This window comes from Prunus avium, chromosome 3 (assembly GCF_965620075.1).
Source record: "Prunus avium chromosome 3, drPruAviu1.hap1.1, whole genome shotgun sequence".
NCBI lineage: Eukaryota > Viridiplantae > Streptophyta > Magnoliopsida > Rosales > Rosaceae > Prunus > Prunus avium.
In genome coordinates this window covers 33,647,848-33,666,433 of record NC_142286.1, presented here as the reverse complement: position 1 = coordinate 33,666,433, position 18,586 = coordinate 33,647,848, and the positions used below count along the sequence as shown (strand labels likewise).

Here is an 18,586-nt window from a genome sequence, read left to right as displayed (position 1 = left end):
TAATATCTCTCTTATTTGCATGAAAATCTCTCATACATACGATACGTTGTCAAACGAGGAGAGGGAAGGAGCTAATCAAAGAATTCACCAAACCAATTCAATCTGCAGTTATGATCTCAAAAGTCAACCTCCAGATGAAAATAAAAATACATCAATTTGAAAAAACCATCTTTATTTCAACATCAAACCATCAATCAATGTTATGTTACCTTCTCGGCTAAGGAACGAACTACCTAACATCTTAATAATAACCAAGTTTACCGCAAATTACAATCAACAGCCTGTCATGCCCATAGAAAGGAAATTTACATTCATAATACCATTCAAAGTTTCTAAAAACATCATCAAACTTTGCTTAGAGTCCCTGTAAAGCCTAAAAATTGTGGGATATGTTTCAATTGCTGTTCAATGTCATTAATGATTCATGTCATTTTTCTATTGTAACATAATATCTTTTTGGCAACATGAGGAGCTAGACAAATTGACCCTCAATCAATTAGTTTTTAATCAACAACTGTCAATCATCTACGCAAATATATGAACTTAGTATTTTCTCACGAGCCTATCCTGATAACGATGAAAAATTCAAAGCGTATTTTATTGGGCCCCACAGTGACAGATCAGGCTGCAAATTACAAGAATAAAGATGAATTATCATCCAACTCCGATAACATGCATCATCCATGGCCCTTTGGGTATTTTATTTTCCAGAGAGGTAGATCTAAATTCAAAATTATGAAACTGTCATATATCCATCCATCCACATGATGCACATCGTGCTATATACGCTGCTTCACTGTCCTCTTCTCTTATTTTTATGGACAGCCTTTTAGTTTTAGCCCCTTGCTAAATATAAGGTTCCGTTCCAACGGCTCCCTGGGCCCCACCGCCAAATCATAGTTGTTCGGCTCAGATGAGGCCAATGGCATCGTGGGTCCCACTGTTAATCATTGTAATTCCTGATCGTGGTGGGTCCTTGCACCATGAGAGAGCGTAGGGTTTGGGTGCGGCGACCCATAGGGTAGCTAACAACAGACGCCGCATGTCTAGCCAAAATACATTATGGTCTAACAAATTACCAAAGTGAAAGGAGTTTAATTAGCCTAAGATATTTATATTTATGTTTCTTTTAGCCTGAAAATTCATTCTTGTTGTGGACTCAACAAAAAATCTCATTAATTATGAGATTAGAGTTCGTATCAACTACGGATACAGGTAAATAATTTCAAAAGACAAAATTGATTATAAAAATGTTGATATCAAACCGCGTGAATCCAAGAGTGAGCAAAATTCAAGTTTTATATAGAAATAACTTCCACACCATACAATTCTCAACCAACAAGGCATGATAATCACTATAACTAATTCCATTCATAAAATTCTACAAGAGCCCTTGGCTCACACCACACCGGAATATAATTCATGTCAAAGTGAGAAGCTTCTTAATCTAGTATTTTATGATAATTAGTGAGTTAGTGTAATTAACTAACCTACAGCATGTTCCGGGTTAGTCCAGTGGATTCTTTTTCTTAGGACCACTCTACGCGCTTTTACTCCACCCTCCCTATCCCTAATCATTCAATGGGCACCTATTTCTCTGTGACACTGACTTTATCCACCCATTGCTTTCCAATTTCGTAATTAATACCCCGTTTTTTATTAATAATAAAACAAGAAGAACGGTAGATGATTTGATCATACGGTAAAGAGCGTGCGGACGAGCGCAGGGGATAATAGCCTGTGGAGATTGTGCACACAAGTGGCGCGGTTATTTCCCCAGGTTTCGGTTTCGTTGAGGTTTCCGGCATGTCTTCGTCTTCCGTTGGGAAATTTCAGACTTTATTATCCATCCACGCAACGCAAAACGACAATCTAGAGGAGAATAGTGGTGGCGGGAAGGAACCATATGAGATCCGGATATTCGAATTTACCATTTTGCCCTCCTCCCCCTTCCTCAATCTTCCTCATAAATTCCCTAGAGACGTGTCCCTGGCTCTCCCTCCGGACGCGACACCTCTCTCGTCTAGCCTTCCAATCCAAGCAAAGCAATTCATAAATACCGAATTTTCCAGAATTAATTAAACAAAAGCCCCAAAAATAAAAATGATGATGAAAGCTTTGCTCTGAAATGTGAACGCTTCCCTCCTCCGCCGTCCTCCAATCCGCGCCCTTGATTCGTCCAGGTGGACTCCCCATTCTCTCTGTCTCTCTTTCTTTCTCGGCGTGCCTTTGTCTCTGTTATGAAGTTCGCCGGTGATTGCTTTCTCTTCTTTCTATGGAATTTCGTTCTTCTTCATCAACAAGGTCTCTCTCTCTCTCTCTCTCTCTCTCTCTCTCTCTCTCTCTCTCTCTCGGGGTTAAATGCATACATACATACAACATATGCATGCATGATATACACATAGTATGTATTTATATGTTGGATTGTGTATTGTATTAATTGCATTTATGAATTCTGTGAAGCAGTGATTGGTGACAAATTGGGCGCAAAGCTTTATTGTGATGGGGAAAGGTGACGCTGGTCGCTGCATTTTCCCCCTCACCAATTTGCAAATTGGGTAACAATCTTAAATTTCTTATTTGTACTTCTTAAATTCTAATTATATTTGTTATTAATTTGCTTAATTTATTCTCGTTTTGAGGCAACAAGCATGTTTTAGTCTGTGCCAGAAGTGGTTTAGCAGCCTTGATTCTGAGTTTTATGGCATAAATTTTAATTTGCTTAACACTCACAACCAGGTCAATTTACAAGTGAAGTTGATGCTGGTTTCTAATTTTCAGCTCTAGTGTATGTATGTGTATTTTGTTGTGATACTGATTTAGTATTGCTAAATGCAGAGAAAACCTTGTGCTTTTTCACCTCTGGAAAACATATTATGTGCTGCTGTTTTTGCTTATTTTCTTTTTTGTGTAAATTATGAAGTGATGTGTTTTGTGCTATTTGATTGCAGAGACTTGCAGTCTTACGTTTCGGATCTTAGCCTTTTCCTGGCCCCTGAAAGCAAGAAATTCTATATCTTGGTTGACAATCGGCCATGGCTAGGCTCACGGTCAGCACACTTGTGGCAATTGATGGTTACCAAGGTCACTCACTAGTCACTACACCCCCCATAATGTTCAACGTATGATTTTTTATTTTTTCAATTCAATTTTATGGAGGACTAAAGTTTATATTTGTTTGATTTTCAGTCAAGGTTATCTCCTTTTGCCAACTCTAAAGCACGGAAGTTGAGAACAGAAGGAAAGGATGCTTGCTCCGGACCCAAGACTGCAAAACCAAAGAAGTTTGCTAGGTGGTTCTCGTTGATCAAGTCTCAGAAGAAGGTATTGCTACCTGTAAAGAAACTAAGGACTTCTTTGCTTCTAAGCCAGGAGTTGCATAGGACCTTGTATGGTTTTATTGTGTTTGAAGTTGCATGGAGCAATGTTCGAGGTATTAATTACGTCAATGAGCTTCAGGTATCACCCCCTTTCTATATCCTTAAATAGTTGTTTGCAGTTCTTTGTAAGTGTTGTTGTGTTATATGGTTTTGATGTCACGTGCAGACTGATACATCACTGGCTGTAGAGGCTAAATTCATGCAAAGATGGGAATTTGACAGTATTGCTCAAGCTGCAAGTTGTATATCTTCATGGTTCTCAGGAACAATCTCTGAGCAGCTACAATTGAAAGAGTATCTGAATTCTGCCATAGGTAGTCTCCACAAGGGTGTTTCTGTTGCACAGGACTCAGAAGGTAAATTCATGAAGCTCAGAACGAGAATTTCCTTTTGAAAATTTTTCCTTTGTTGGTTTATTAGAAAATTTGGATAAACATATAATTGGAGAATTTCTTTGTCTGGAAAAAGTGTTAGATTTTCATAGGTGCCACTATGCTACATGATGGCTGCTGACGCTACTGTATTTCTCTAATACAAATGAAAATGAGTATGCAATGGTCTTTTGTTTTTAAACTTTTCCAGGAGAGGTCTTCTTTGATGCCAAAGAATATCCAGATGCTGAAGAATATCCAGAAACTATGCCGGTTGTTGAAGAAAATCTCAATCTGTCTATGGAGGAAAACTCTCTCCACTGCCTCAGTAGCAACTATAGTGTACATCCGGAAACCAGTGAAAATGGGGCCAGTGTTGCACATACACCACCTCCACCTACTGGGCCTTATAAGAGACGGAAAATAACCACGTCCATCAGCACTGGAGTTGAACTAGATACTTATTCCGAGGAAATGCAAAATCCTGAGACCTATATCAGTGACTCTGAAGATTTTGAGACCTATTCCTGTTACTGCCAAGATGAAATGCAGAACTCTGAGGCTTATTCCTGTTACTGCCAAGATGAAATGCAAAACTCTGACGTCTATACCTGTGACTGTGAAGATGAAATGCAAAACTCCGAGACCTTTACCAGCTACTGTGAAGATGCTATACCAGAGACTGTGAAGACAACCTGTGATGATGCTTTTAAAGCTACCCAGTTCAGGGAAGATGCTATACCAGTAACTGTGGATACCTATACCAGTGACTCTGTAGATGCTGTTGAAGCTACCCAGTACAGGGATGTACTTATTTTGTTCAGGTTCAATGACCGCGACCTCCCATTTAAACTAAGAGAAATAATAATGTCTGATCTTCGGTTACTGACTTTGCTTGAGGCTGGGCTTCCATCTTGGGTTGTCTTCCTTCAGTCATACCCAGGGTTTTGCCATATCTATCGCCCATGGATGTGCCCTCTTGCAAGAGCATTATATGTGCTGATCTCAGTTGTCACTGTTCTAATAGGATTTTATGACCTATACAAAAATGTTCCAGTTCTCAAGGTAACTGCATCTCGTCTTTGTGGGCCTCTATTTGATTGGATAGAGACCTGGTCGATGATATCAAGGATCAAATACTTGGGAACAATGCTATTTCTACACAACTCTCAGAAAGCTGTTCAGTGGTTTCTGACAATCAGAAGCACCACTCGATCCTTTATTTCAGTTCTCGCTCAGCCATTGGCAGAACCTCTTTTGGAGTGTTTTGGATTCCTCATTCCAGTATGGAATGTGCTTATTGAAGTAATAGAAAGCCTCTGTTCAATCATTTGGATTCTGGTTGGATCTTCATGCAGTCTAGTGGGGAACCTGGTACAGATTTTACTAGTTCCAATATGGTTTCTCCTATCGGCCATCTGGAGCATTGGTAGGTCATCAAATTTTTTGGATCACCCATTTTTCTTAAGTTATATTATCAATGGCGTCATACAATTGACAAAAAATCTTGTATTAATTGCGTGTAGTCTTGTTTGCATTGTGTTGCAGGAACTTCCATTGTATACCCTATGTTGAGGATGCTATGGGAAATAGTCTATGCTCCGGTTCGCATGGTCGTTGCAGTAGCCAATGTCCTAGCTTTTATTTGTGCCTGTATATATGACACGCTTCGAGACATATGGCAGTTTACTAGCAGCATATTCCAGTTTGCTTCAGCCTCTCAGGCAACTGTGAGAACGGTTGAAGTTTCCATATGGCGTTCACTTTGGAATGACCTCTTTTCTCAGGTTTGGAAGAGAAAGTATAAAATTGCAGTTATGCCTTTTGACAATGTCAGGTAGATGGTTTTATTGATCACCATTCTTTTCTTTTTGGGTTTCAGGTTTTCCGTGCGATCCGGAGTATCTTAAATGGTTTTGTTGCATTCTTCATAGCTTGTAACAGGCATCGCCTTAGGTATGCTTATTCTTTTCTTTAGCACTACTTACATCTTGTTTAGTGATCTGCATTTTTCTGCTCTCTAGCTTTTTTTGATGCATAGACGTTTGTCATGGTTGCTTAAGCCATTGCTAAACTTTATTTGATAGCTAGGACAATATATGCTGATGGCTAATTTCGGCATCATTACAAAGTTTCATGGTAATATCTTGCACTATACCACTGTGATAATGTACATATTCAATTAGATATTTAGGCCAAAGTGGAAATCTGAAAATAGCAACTAAAAAGAAAAAGAAAAAAGGATAAATAAAGTTTTTCAGAATTGGGTTTATCAGACCATAGAACTCAGAACAGCCTCATTGTAGCTGTCCTCCCTGATTGTGGGGGTTGTGCTGGACATTTGCTTTGGAAAATATGCAAGATTTGAAGGGTTTTTGACTTGTGCAGTAGTGTTGGGGCAACTGCCCTTAAGAATCTTGGGAGATCACTTATAATGGAAAAATGGTGGTCAGTGGTGGCCTTGGAAGATACTATTAACCTTTTTATTTATTTATATATACATGTTCTTTTTAAACTTATTGTTTTGAACTTCTATTGCTGGCTTCCGGCTTATAGCATGACGAATAATAATCCGTTTCTTTCAGTCTGCATGCAAATAATTTCCTTTGCCTTGCTGATGGTTATTTTATGTGATGGTTACAGCATTTATAATCATATACAAGAGTTTATCCAAAGATTATTGGGTCGAACCCGGAGATCACGGCGTGAAGATTCACGATGTAGCAAGCCGACCGTTGAGACACGGAATCTGGTTAGTAGTCTAATGTGTGAATTTTAGATTATGGATTTCACTTCCCTGCACAAGATTGCAGCACAGAATACACTTGCTAGGCACATGTACAGTCATTTTGCACACACAATATGTGTTTCATAGTTGCTATCAACATAAGTTAACACATGTGTTTTCACTTTTTCTTTTCTTATTCCTGAGTCTGCATGCTCCTAAACATAAACCTATTATATTTTGGTTTTGGCTTTGCAGTCAGAATTAAGAAGGAAAATCAACCTTGAGTAGGGTTTGGATAGTTTTTGGAGGAACACAGTCAAGAGAGTACTTTGTTTGAGAAGTGCCAGCGACACCGTGTAAAAACACAACCTTGACTTGAACAATGTAAGAGATGCATTTGGCCAAAGAAGAATATGTAAGAGACGTAGCAATGACGACATGTTAATACCACAGGAAGAGCTTCGTGAGATGTAGTGACTGCGACATGTTAATACCACAGGAAGAGCTTCGTTTTTTTTTCTTTCATTCTTTTCAGTCTTTGTTTCCACTTGTTAATTGTTGGGGCAGACAATCTTTATATTTGTACATAATGTATCATAAGGAACTTTCTTCTACATAATCTGATTCGCATCATAATTGGACTATAAAATTGAAATCATCATTCTTTTTTTTATTAATCTGATTAGATTCAGGTCCCTATCTAATCTTTCAATTCGTATGCATATGTTAAACAATTGCAATCCATTGATGCTAACAAAAGATTTCATTAAATTATGGTAATCGTTTAGGCAGTCAAAATTTTTACGAAGAACGAAAAAACAGGAGAGCAAAAGGGATAACAATGGAAACACTATGTGAGTAGAAATTATATATCAAATTCTAATTGGATTAAAATACAGCCTTGCTACACAAGACTACGAAATTGAAAGGAAAACCATACTCAGATGCCAAGTTCCACATCAATTTACTTAATCAAAATACTACTACAAAAGGTCTTGTACAAAACTAAAAACCTAATGCTTGATACCCTAGATCCATAGAACACAGTGCTCTTCATCATAATAACAGCTTCCTTCCAATAAGAGCATATAGTATCAAATCTGTACGGCTCCTCCAGTTTGATGAAGCATTGCATCAATCTCATCACCATCCTCCATTTCCAGCTGAAACAAGGAAACAATACAAACAATTCATTATCTTGCAGAAAACATGAGTGACTGTGTACACAAGTGGTTCCAAGTGAACGCTCGTGTGTGTATGAGGAGACACATGTAAATTATGTAAATGTGATAGAAGAGAGAGGGACCTCATCAGGCGTCTGCTCTGCTCGTAGACGGCGACCATCAAACAAGAAGGCAATTGAATTCAGCTCCACAGACTGGCGATCACAATATGCATTCATAAGCTTCTTCAGTTGAGTGCTTCTTTTGATCCTGAAAAACACTTCATTCCCATCCTGCAAATGAAATACAAAATCATCATTCATCTGCTCACCAAAGTTTTCACGACAATAATCACTATCTTGAGAGCATAACACTCACAAACAAATTCGTAGATTATGATTCAATACTTTTGGAATCACCAACAAGAAAATCTCAAACTCTATTGCAAAAATGGAATTAAATTAACACAAGACAGTAAAGTTAAGGAATGGAGACATAAATAAATGGAACTAAATGCAACTCACCAAACAAATCACCCACTATCTTATTATCATGACAAAAGACAATATAGAACAATGACTAGCATACTGCAAGCAGATAAGAACACACACAATTCAATTACTTAGGAAGCAAAATCATCATAATGGGCAAGAATAAAAAACAATAGTATTACAAAATAATAAAAGGATAAATGAAATACAGCCGGAATTAGAAGAAGAGATGATGGACCACAGATATAAGCATAAAACAGCAACCAAACACAGCCTAATCAGGATCTAAATACCTTAAGCCAAACAAAAACTAGGCTGTGAGAATTGAAAAACAACAACCCTCTTATGCATTTTCTTTCCCGTGGTCAGCTTTCTCAGAAATCATACAATCTGAATCCTATTAAAATTAAACTGACAATCTTTATGAATAAAAAAGGATATACAAACATATGCAGGCATTTTGCGAAAAAGACCCCTAAAAAGGCCAAGAGACCATGCAGCATATCAACTTCAATTAATTCTTAAAAATCAAAACTTTAAGAACCTAAAACTACAATCAACAGAAGAAACATAAAAATTTAAAATTTAAAAAGAAAAAACAACCAAAGAACTCAGATGGGCGAAGTTCGGGATAAGAAATAAGGACCTGGCCTTTCACTTTGAGGTTGATGTGGGCAGCCTGATCGTTGGGCTTCTTGTCCTCTTCTTGCTGCGGAGTCGACATCTTCGTCTTCTGACTCTGAGTCTCTGTCTCTCTCGGTCTCTCTATAGTCTTTGTAAAACGAATGAAATTAGGGTTCTCTTCTCTCTCTCCTATTGGTTTTTATTTTCTTGGTTGTACCACCACGGCGCTACCACCGACGGCCTTTTGAGTGCCACAGTGCAATAGAGCTTGTACACGTGTCACAGTCTCATTCGTAAAATCATGGGTCTGGGCTAAAGTGCAAAAACTCAGATAACCCACTGAAAGTTTCTTCAGAAAAAAAAAAAACCCCACTCAACAAAATTGGCAAATTGGAATCAGCCCATTACATAAATAGGGCCTTCAAGGTCCCTCTAGGCCCAAAGATAAGTTTTTGGGTCAAGGTCAGGTAAATTACGACAACATTTTGTCTAGTCTTAGTGTTATATTCTTTCATTAATGCTTTGAGAAACAAACAAAGGAAAAGTTCTTCTCATGTTAGGGTATTTGTTTTTTTTTGCTTTATTTATTGATTGATGACAATTTGTTAGATGTGCTAACATGCATGTAATGTCTCTCTCATGGACAAGATCAAAAAATACCTTTGGGATGTAGCCAAAGGGAGGGAAAGCAACTTCTCTATAGATATATGCATAAGTTGGCTTTTTGGGGTGTAGTGGTGGTGTTATGACCTAATGGATGATAGTTTAGGGGGTAAAGGGTGGAGAATGTGTACAATAAGAAATTCAAAGGGAGAAATATTTTTGAAGTTCTGGCAAGGGAGAGATACTAAGACTTCCTTCATTAAAGAGATCTTAAGAATTTCTTTTTTTAAAGATACTAGCTCCTTGGGGAGGAGATCCGTTCATTGTACATCTCCACACACACAAAAATAAAAAAAATAAAAAAACCATCCGTGTTCCGTTCGTCACTATACTCATGAAGATCTAGACTTTAAGGAAAGTTTTGGATTCAACGTTTGCGTATTTGCTAATCTCAAATGTCCTAAACTCGACATAACGAATGCCTAAAGTTAAGTGGTTTCTCTTCAAAAACATTTTTCATGATGCCATTAGCCAATAAACACGCATTATTTTGGATATCATCATCTCCAATTGTTGGCTTGTTTACTTGACTTTTCTATGATTATTTCCGAATACACGTGTCAAGTGTTTGGAAGAGTGATGAGTAAAAATTTCCATATGATTATCTCCAATTGTTACTTGACTTTCCCGTGAAGACTTTTTCGGTCGATTTCCGGTTAAGACTAAGCGGTTCCATTGCTTGTAGTAGCAGCCAACGTTCGAAAACCAGTTAAATGATTAATAATAATAATAAAACATAAGATATTTATTTATTTATATATATAATATGATGGTGTAATTAAATTCATGATTATTCCCCAAACGTCCGAAGTCAAATGGACCCCATAGCATCCTATGTACAAATATCACTGTACAATTAATTAGATCCGTTGCATTCTTCCAGCTCATTTGATTGGACAGGTGGAAGCAATCCAAGCCAAACACTCAACAGTAGAAAATGAATATTCATCAACCCAAATACCCATAAAATTAAAAATAAATAATAAAAGTCCAATAATAAAACCACAATTTTGATGAACCCTAGGAGCGTAGCAGTGTTATTAATCCATGTTTATGTTATTATATCGTAAAATAAAACGGTCGATTTTGTGGGGGAACGTGAGGGCGGGCCCACGTAGGGCCCACAAGGCCTAGTGGAGAAAAGAAGAAGATAGTCGACTGGTCCGTTGGGAGTCTTTTTTTACCGTCCCTGTCAAGCACGTGGGTCCCGCATCTCGATCCCCACGTTATTCCTTTTAACTCCATAAAAGCACCATCCCTCTCCTCTTCCTCTGCCTCACTCTCCACACTCACTCCACTCTCCCATTAGCTGCATACAATACAAACCTGAAACAACAAAGAAGAAGAAGCAGCTCTCTCTCTGCAATGCTCTGTTTCTCCAAAAACCAGAGCATGGACCGCCACCTCCTCACTCTATCTCTCCTCCTTCTCTCCGTCTTATCATCTCATGCAGGTAACTAAAATGCTGAGCAAATTAAACTCTCTGTATCTTGAAATGGTGCTTGGGTTTTTCATTTTTTTTATATTTTGTCGTTTTGTGCTACATTTTGCAGATGCAGCTTCTGTAGGAGTGAACTACGGCAGAATCGCTGACGATCTTCCGTCGGCGTATAAGGTGGTGCAGCTTCTTAAGTCCCAGGGCTTGGAGCGGGTCAAGGTCTTCGACTCCGACCCGGCCGTACTCCGAGCTCTCGCCGGATCCAACATCAAGGCCACCGTCGACGTCCCTAACGAGCTCCTCTCCTCCGTCGCCAAGTCCCAGTCCTTCGCCACCAACTGGGTCCAGCGAAACGTCGTCGCTTACCACCCCAACACTCAAATCGAAGCCATTGCCGTCGGCAACGAGGTCTTCGTCGACACCCACAACACCACCAAGTTCCTCATCCCCGCCATGAAAAACATCCACACAGCTCTCATCCACTTCGACATCCACTCCGCCATCAAAGTTTCCTCCCCCATTGCCCTGAGCGCCCTTCAAAACTCCTACCCTGCTTCAGCCGGGTCGTTCCGACCCGAACTCGTCGAAACCGTTTTCAAGCCCATGCTCGAGTTCCTCCGTCAAACCGGGTCCTACCTCATGGTCAACGCCTACCCTTATTTCGCTTACGAGTCAAACGCCGACGTCATCTCACTGGACTATGCTCTCTTCCGTGAAAACCCTGGCGTAGTTGACGCCGGTAACGGTCTCCGTTACCTCAGTCTCTTCGACGCTCAGATCGACGCCGTTTTTGCTGCCATGTCGGCTTTAAAATACGACGACATTAACATGGTCGTATCAGAAACCGGCTGGCCTTCCAAGGGTGATGAGAACGAGGTAGGTGCTAGCTTGGAGAACGCAGCTGCCTACAACGGCAACCTCGTCCGGCGGATCTTAACCGGCGGTGGGACCCCCCTGAGGCCAAAGGCAGATTTGACCGTCTATCTCTTCGCTCTGTTTAACGAGGACAGGAAAAACGGACCCACATCAGAGAGAAACTACGGCCTCTTCTTCCCCAACGAACGCAAAGTTTACGATATACCGTTTACCGTGGAAGGGTTGAAGAACTACCACGACCACCGGTCGCCTGTCGCTGGAAACCAACACGTGACAGCACCGGTCAATGGGGGAGGTGACGTGTCGAAGAGTTTGACCGGGAACACGTGGTGCGTGGCGAATGGTGAGGCTGGGAAGGAGAAGCTGCAGGCGGCTCTAGACTACGCTTGCGGTGAGGGCGGGGCAAACTGCCATCAGATCCAGCCAGGCTCCGCGTGTTACGATCCTAACACACTGGAGGCCCACGCATCGTACGCTTTCAACAGTTACTATCAAAAGAAGGCACGTGGGGTCGGCACGTGTTATTTTGGCGGGGCGGCCTACGTGGTCTCTCAACCACCCAGTAAGTACTTTACTGACTGTAATTTTTCATTACGCACTGGTGCATGTTAGTGAAATAATATGGTTATGATACTAAAATGCGCTGCCGTGTGAAACCTTGACTCTTGGTCCACGAGATGTTGGGAAAATGGTGCACGCGTGGTCAAATGACATCACGTGATCATGATTTATTGGGGGTTGTGTTCATCTTTTACTGTTTACACATTGGTGTTACCGAGGGTAGATTGGAGAAAAGAGCATTGATTTTGCTTTATATTGATAATGCTTTTTTGGGTAAAATATAATGATGTTGTTTTTATGTTTTTGGTTGCAGAGTATGGGAAATGTGAGCTGCCCACTGGATACTGAACCCCACTGAAGAAGAAGGCAGGCAGGCAGGCAGGCAGGAGGGTTTTATTTAGCAATTTTGGGGGCAAAGGGGTTTTTAGCCTAATTGCTGAAGTAGTAGGGTTTATTGGTTTAAAATGAAATTCTTTGTGGTGGTTTCGTTTTGTATGTATTGTTGGGTAGTTTAGTATGCTACTTTTGTGTTTCAGACTATTTAACTTTGACTCTTATGTTCATAACTTTATATACTTAGTTATCAATCTCTGTTTTCTTTTTACTATATAAAAATAAGTTGTATTTAGATAATTTGATGAGTTGGAGTTGTGTGGAGGAGAAGTGGACAATGATTGTTTTGCACGGTGACAAAACAAGGTGATGGAGACTCTGAGTCTGAACTGGGCACGTGAAAAACAATTGGGACACAGATGGCTGTCAAGAGAGGGATTGCCACAAACTCAACTCTCTGAAACCAAACCCCTTGCACATTTTCGAGTGTGCCTGTTCCCGTCACCTTCACATAATGTTATTAAATAATAACAATTAAGCACGAACATGCCTTGCTTAAATCAGATTAGATTAGTGGGGGCAATGTGCATGGCGGCGCAGTACTCAAATTAGTGGCATGGTATTTCAGTGTAAGGGGGCCATTATCACCCTAAACATTACAAGTAACAATAAATTAAGAGTAATAATATATATATATAGCTGGCTATGAGACAAGTGACAACAAATTTGTACGATGCATCTTACTGAAAAGCAGGTACAATCGACGATGGACTTTCACGACTACCCAAAAGGTGTCCCAATTTTTCTTGTAATTTCTGGTTCTCCCATGTGATATAGGGACCACCCAACTCTATTTTCACGTTTCATCCCACTACCCACTGCGGTACATTATATTCTCTTTCTCTCTTCCTCCATTATTTAGGGTTGAAACCAAAAAAAAATACTAAACCAAACCAAACCAAAGTAAATTATTATTTAATTCAGCTCGGTTTAAGATTACACTTTCTATGTAAATCGCTCGGATTCGTTTAATTTCCCGGTTTAAGATTACACTTTTTTATTTATTTTGTAAATCCCTCGAATTCGTTTGATTTGGGCGGTTTGAACGACTCATACGGTCTCACTTCTGATATCAATGTGTTTGGGCTTTTTGCTGAGCGCATTGACTGGGCTTACTGGACCGCCATGAAGAAGACCAAGTGTCTTGAGTCCATATGAGCTTGGTTTGGTGGGTATGTGCTTGTGTTCGTAATGCTGGCCAGACATACTTCTTGAGGAGGTGGTTTGATCAAGAACTCTATAGTGAGGGGTTTCTTAACCGTCAAATCAAATTGGTTAGCCTGATCCCACGGTTAAGAGATAGAATCTCACCAAATTGCCATATATAAGGTCCTCACTATAGAATGATTCGTAGTTTGATGGCACGAGGGGGTTATAGTGAGGGCGTCCTTATTAGCCGTTCGATCCAATACAGAGTTATTATTGGATTGTTGGATTAAACTCCGTCGTATGTACCATTTAGTATTCGAAATAAACTATACGAAAGCAAAACATATCGTAGCCAAAAGGAAAGGAAATTAAAAAAAATAAAACTAGCATATTTAGACATAACCATCTCTCCGTTTTATGCTACAACTCAATCACTACCTCAATCTCCATGTGAAGTGAAGTAGGGATAGATCCAGGATTTCAAACTAGAGTGGGCTAAATTTACCTTACGTACAAACTTACTAAGAATATAAATGCGTGCAATGGCCAATCCATGAATATTTGTTAAAAAATATAAGGCTAAATGAAGTATTTATTTAGCATATTAAAATAAAGTAATTTAGTTATAACTAAAAATACAATAGAATAGGGAACTTATTTATTTATTTATTTTCATCACTTCAAATGTTCATAGCTTAGTAAGTGAAGCAACATTTACCTCAACAAGAGGACAATATTTATTTATTTATTTTCATCACTTCAAATGTTCATAGCTTAGTAAATTTAAGTTTCCATTATACATAGTTATTTATTCGAGCTTTCCATTGTTGATCACTTTTGCCTCATCCTTTTCCTCACTGATTTTGTTGTTGACAGTTAAAGCTCTTCGTTTCATCTGAGTCTCAGTAGGGAGCTTTACGTCTGTTGCCAAACCAATAGCTTCAAGAAATCTTATGACATACCAAGTAACATCAACTTGCCACCATTCCAGGCCGTGCCGAGCTGATTGTTCAAAAGCATGGTGATTATTGTGCCAACCTTCTCCATGTGCCATCAATCCAATTAACCTAAAACACTTTCAAATTCATTCATTATATTGACTAAGAGAACATCATATCTAAATTAATATAGAAGCTACTATACATATATACCAGTTGTTTCTGGACAAATCACCAGTATCCCACACCACTTGTCCCCATGTGTGGCAAATTGAATTGATCCCAAATGTAGCGTGGAGAAAAACTACCGACCTCACACCCTACAAACATCAAATGTGTAAGCCTTTTGATAAATTAGCACGTGGAAGAAACCCATTATTTACAAGAACCATTATTTTACCAGTCCCCAAACCAAAAAGGGTAGTCCTCCCACAGCATACAGCACAACACCAAAACCAATTGCATGAAGGGGGTACGTATAGTGAAGAAATATGTAGAACGGTTCCCTTTTCAAATCTCCAACGTTCTTTAGTCGTGCTTCATACTGCAAATTTTCAAACTAGGATGTCAATATTTTCCATGTTGGGTTACCCGGTTGTATACAACTATGTGTTTTGATCATTTTAATCACCTGATTAAGAATATTAATATTGTGTACAACTAGCGAGAGATAAAGAATTTCATACACTTCCAAATCGAGAACGATAATCGAAGATCCAACCCATGTGACTATACCAAAATCCCCGAACGGGACTATGAGGGTCTTTTAATGTGTCTGTAAATTGGTGGTGAGATCGGTGTATGCTCACCCATTCTAGTGGACTTCTCTGCAAACAGATTCAACAGGAAGAATGAGTCTATATATATATAAAAAAGAAAGTTTTGTTATACTAAAATTATATAGATAAATACACACCTGAAATGATAGAACAGCACAATAGGCAAACAAGTATTCAAGCCATTTGGGAAGCTTAAAACTCCGGTGAGAAAGCTGCCTATGGTAAGACAGATTCACACTAACACCTGTGACAAAGTAGAGAGCCACAGCCGCCCAAAATGCAGGCCAGTTGAAATGAAATGGAGCCAAAAGTGTAAGGCAATGCAGACCCAAAACCACAACCACTGAGCCTATGTCCACGAAGTTCCACTCCCTCCCCAAAAACTCCACCCTCCACTGCGCCACCCAATCTCCCATTTGGAGACACAACCGATGCTGCTTCTATTGCTTCTTCGTTGTGATGAGTAGCAAATTTTGGTTACAATACGGTTGTTATGACGAGATTGCATGGGAATGAATGATGGTGTTTGCGTATTATATAGACTAAACGGTGCTCATAGTCTGATCTGAAGTTGGGTGGGCCATGCAATTTCTTTCTTGATATCTTTTTTAATTCAGAATAATAATGCTAAGAGCGCCAAATTATGTGTGTGTTAGTTGGGCGTTGGTTTAGGTAGCGTTTGGGAGTACCGTGCTTTAAAAACAAGTGGCTTTAAAAATAATTTTTGCAACTGAAAGTGTTTGGTGAAAGAAATCAACTCAGCTTATTTTAAAATCTCAGGTCATCCAAAGCAGTTTTTCAAAGCAGGTTGGACCCAGTTTCTCAAAGCTACTTTGGAAAAAAAAAAAGACTGTTCCTTTTAATGATTTTTTCATTTTTCCCATAATGCCCTTATTGCTTTTTCAAAAGGTTTATTATCACAAAACGTCCCTGACCTTTGCGAAATTATCACATTGCGTCCTTAAAGTTTTTTTGTATCACTCATGGTCCCTAACGTTAATATAAGTACTCTTAAATAGTCCCTCCGTCAAAAAAACTGTTAAATCCAAGGATATAATCGTCAAATCAATCCAAAATTATATTTAAAAAATATTTTTTATTTCCTTCCCTTCTCTCTTTCTTTTCTTCTTTCTTCTTTCTCTCCGCCCGTTCTTTTCTTCTCTTCTTCTCTCTCGCTGTTTCTCTTTTTTTTCTTCTTTTTCTCCTTTTCTCTCTTTCCTCCTCTTTTCTTCTTCTTTTCCTTCGCATGGCCGTTTCTTTTTCTTCCTCTTTCCTTCTTTGTTCCTCATTTCTTCTTCTCTCCTCACTGGAATTGTTTTGTTTTCCCAAAGATAATGCTGCAAAAGTAAGCCCCACAACAAAAACGGCTCCTGCTACTCTAGCTCCCACAGTCCCTGTGAGCAAACTACTCCACAAGTGTCACTAGCCATACAGAGCAAAAGAGGTAAAAAGAAAACGGCAATCTATTCAAACAAGCATTACCTCCAAACCATTTCCTCCTCTGTGAATCCAATGCATCTTCTCCATTATCGGAATCGGACCACCCCTTAAACCCATCAGCAGTCGAGTTTGACCCGACCCACGAACTACAATTATGATGGGGTTCCAATCCATTCCCAGGCCTCTCTCTACCTTGAGCAACACAGAGCACTCGAGCCCGATGATCCAGCTTTCCCAGTTGCATCCGTACAAGAATGGGGAAGGTTTTAGTGCAATTTCCGTAATTTAAAGCCAAACGAAGCTAGAGTGAGCTCGGAGACCATCTTGCAGTCACAGTAGCTTTTGGAGAGAGAAGAAATGAGGAACAAAGAAGGAAAGAAAAAGAAAAAGAAACAGCCATGCGAAGGAAAAGAAGAAGAAAAGAGGAGGAAAGAGAGAAAAGGAGAAAAAGAAGAAAAAGAAGAAAAAAGAGAAACAGAGAGAGAGAAGAAGAGAAGAAAAGAAAGGCGGAGAGAAAGAAGAAGAAGAAGAAGAAGAAAAGAAAGAGAGAAGGAAAGAAAATAAAAAATATTTTTTTATTATATAATTTTGGATTGATTTGACGATTATATCCCTGGATTTAACAGTTTTTTTGACGGAGGGACTATTTAAGAGCACCTATATTATCGTTAGGGACCATAAGTGACACAAAAAAACTTTAAGGATGCAATGTGATAGTTTCGCAAATGTCAAGGACGTTTTGTGATAATAAGCCTTTTCAAAATGATAGCCCATTTCCCTCCCATTCCAAAATGGGTTTCGTCTCCCCTCTGCACACACTCTTCTTCTTCCTTCTTCTCACTGCAAGTTGGGCCAATTATCGCGAGCCACAATAGCCACAGCAATTTCACTAGCAATCAGTCTGAATTAAATTGAATTTCATGTGTTGATTCGTACATTTCATTAAATTGAATAAAAATAGAGTAAAAAACCCTAAGATTTGTATTTGGTCAGTGGGTATGGCTTGGTGGATTTGGGCAGTGCGTAAGGGTTGGTGGATTCAGGCAGCATGGGGGATCAAGTAGAGAGACGGGGGAGGCTTGGGTGGAGAGATAGAGAGAGAGAGAGAGAGAGGTGGTGGTTGGGTGAGGTTTGTTCTGTGGGGCTGGCGTGGGGGAAGGGGTTGGGTGTGGTGATATGGTATTGGGGTCGGGTCGGGTGGGGTTGTTGGATGGGTCTGGCGATTGTTTGCAGCGGGGTCAGGAGAGGAGGGAGGGGGTGAGAGTTTGTGGTGGTGATGGTGAAGGGGCTGTGAAGAGAAGATGGGGAGGGGCTGCTGTGCTGCTGAGTTTTTTTGGTCATTATACATACTCAAAGTGCTTCTGTATAAAAGTTTACCAAACACTTTGATTACTCACAGCACTTTTTCAAATATAGTTTACCAAATGTTTAACTGATTTTTTTCACAACTAATTATTCTCGCAGCACATCAGAAGCAATTTTTTTAAAGCACAACAACGCCAAACTAGCCCTTAGTACCCTTATCAAATCTTTTTTTTTTTTTCCTTTCTATATCATGTGTATTTCTCTTTGAACGCTAGAAAAATGAGATA

At 39.5% G+C, this 18,586-nt stretch overlaps 4 protein-coding genes across 4 annotated transcripts; 2 read left to right on the top strand and 2 right to left on the bottom strand.

The window, feature by feature from the left end:
• The first annotated feature begins 1,834 nt into the window (after nt 1-1,834).
• Nucleotides 1,835-7,176, top strand: LOC110771433 (G1/S-specific cyclin-E protein). Its single transcript, XM_021975730.2, has 10 exons — nt 1,835-2,304; nt 2,467-2,558; nt 2,952-3,084; nt 3,190-3,459; nt 3,547-3,736; nt 3,963-5,180; nt 5,300-5,538; nt 5,634-5,707; nt 6,395-6,503; nt 6,735-7,176. Exons 2-10 carry the CDS (start codon nt 2,503-2,505, stop codon nt 6,765-6,767), a joined length of 2,322 nt encoding a protein of 773 aa, XP_021831422.1. The 5' UTR covers nt 1,835-2,304; nt 2,467-2,502; the 3' UTR covers nt 6,768-7,176.
• A 158-nt stretch (nt 7,177-7,334) lies between these two features.
• LOC110771462 (small ubiquitin-related modifier 1) lies at nt 7,335-8,975 on the bottom strand. Its single transcript, XM_021975766.2, has 3 exons — nt 8,780-8,975; nt 7,786-7,935; nt 7,335-7,642 (listed from the first exon to the last, which is right to left on the bottom strand). Exons 1-3 carry the CDS (start codon nt 8,855-8,857, stop codon nt 7,574-7,576), a joined length of 297 nt encoding a protein of 98 aa, XP_021831458.1. The 5' UTR covers nt 8,858-8,975; the 3' UTR covers nt 7,335-7,573.
• A 1,704-nt stretch (nt 8,976-10,679) lies between these two features.
• Nucleotides 10,680-12,882, top strand: LOC110771430 (glucan endo-1,3-beta-glucosidase 13). The gene is made up of 3 exons (XM_021975727.2): nt 10,680-10,873; nt 10,974-12,296; nt 12,609-12,882. Exons 1-3 carry the CDS (start codon nt 10,786-10,788, stop codon nt 12,641-12,643), a joined length of 1,446 nt encoding a protein of 481 aa, XP_021831419.2. The 5' UTR covers nt 10,680-10,785; the 3' UTR covers nt 12,644-12,882.
• A 1,644-nt stretch (nt 12,883-14,526) lies between these two features.
• On the bottom strand, nt 14,527-16,030 carry LOC110771454 (palmitoyl-monogalactosyldiacylglycerol delta-7 desaturase, chloroplastic-like). The gene is made up of 5 exons (XM_021975757.2): nt 15,692-16,030; nt 15,462-15,602; nt 15,176-15,319; nt 14,989-15,095; nt 14,527-14,904 (listed from the first exon to the last, which is right to left on the bottom strand). Exons 1-5 carry the CDS (start codon nt 15,968-15,970, stop codon nt 14,646-14,648), a joined length of 930 nt encoding a protein of 309 aa, XP_021831449.2. The 5' UTR covers nt 15,971-16,030; the 3' UTR covers nt 14,527-14,645.
• Nucleotides 16,031-18,586: the final 2,556 nt, after the last annotated feature.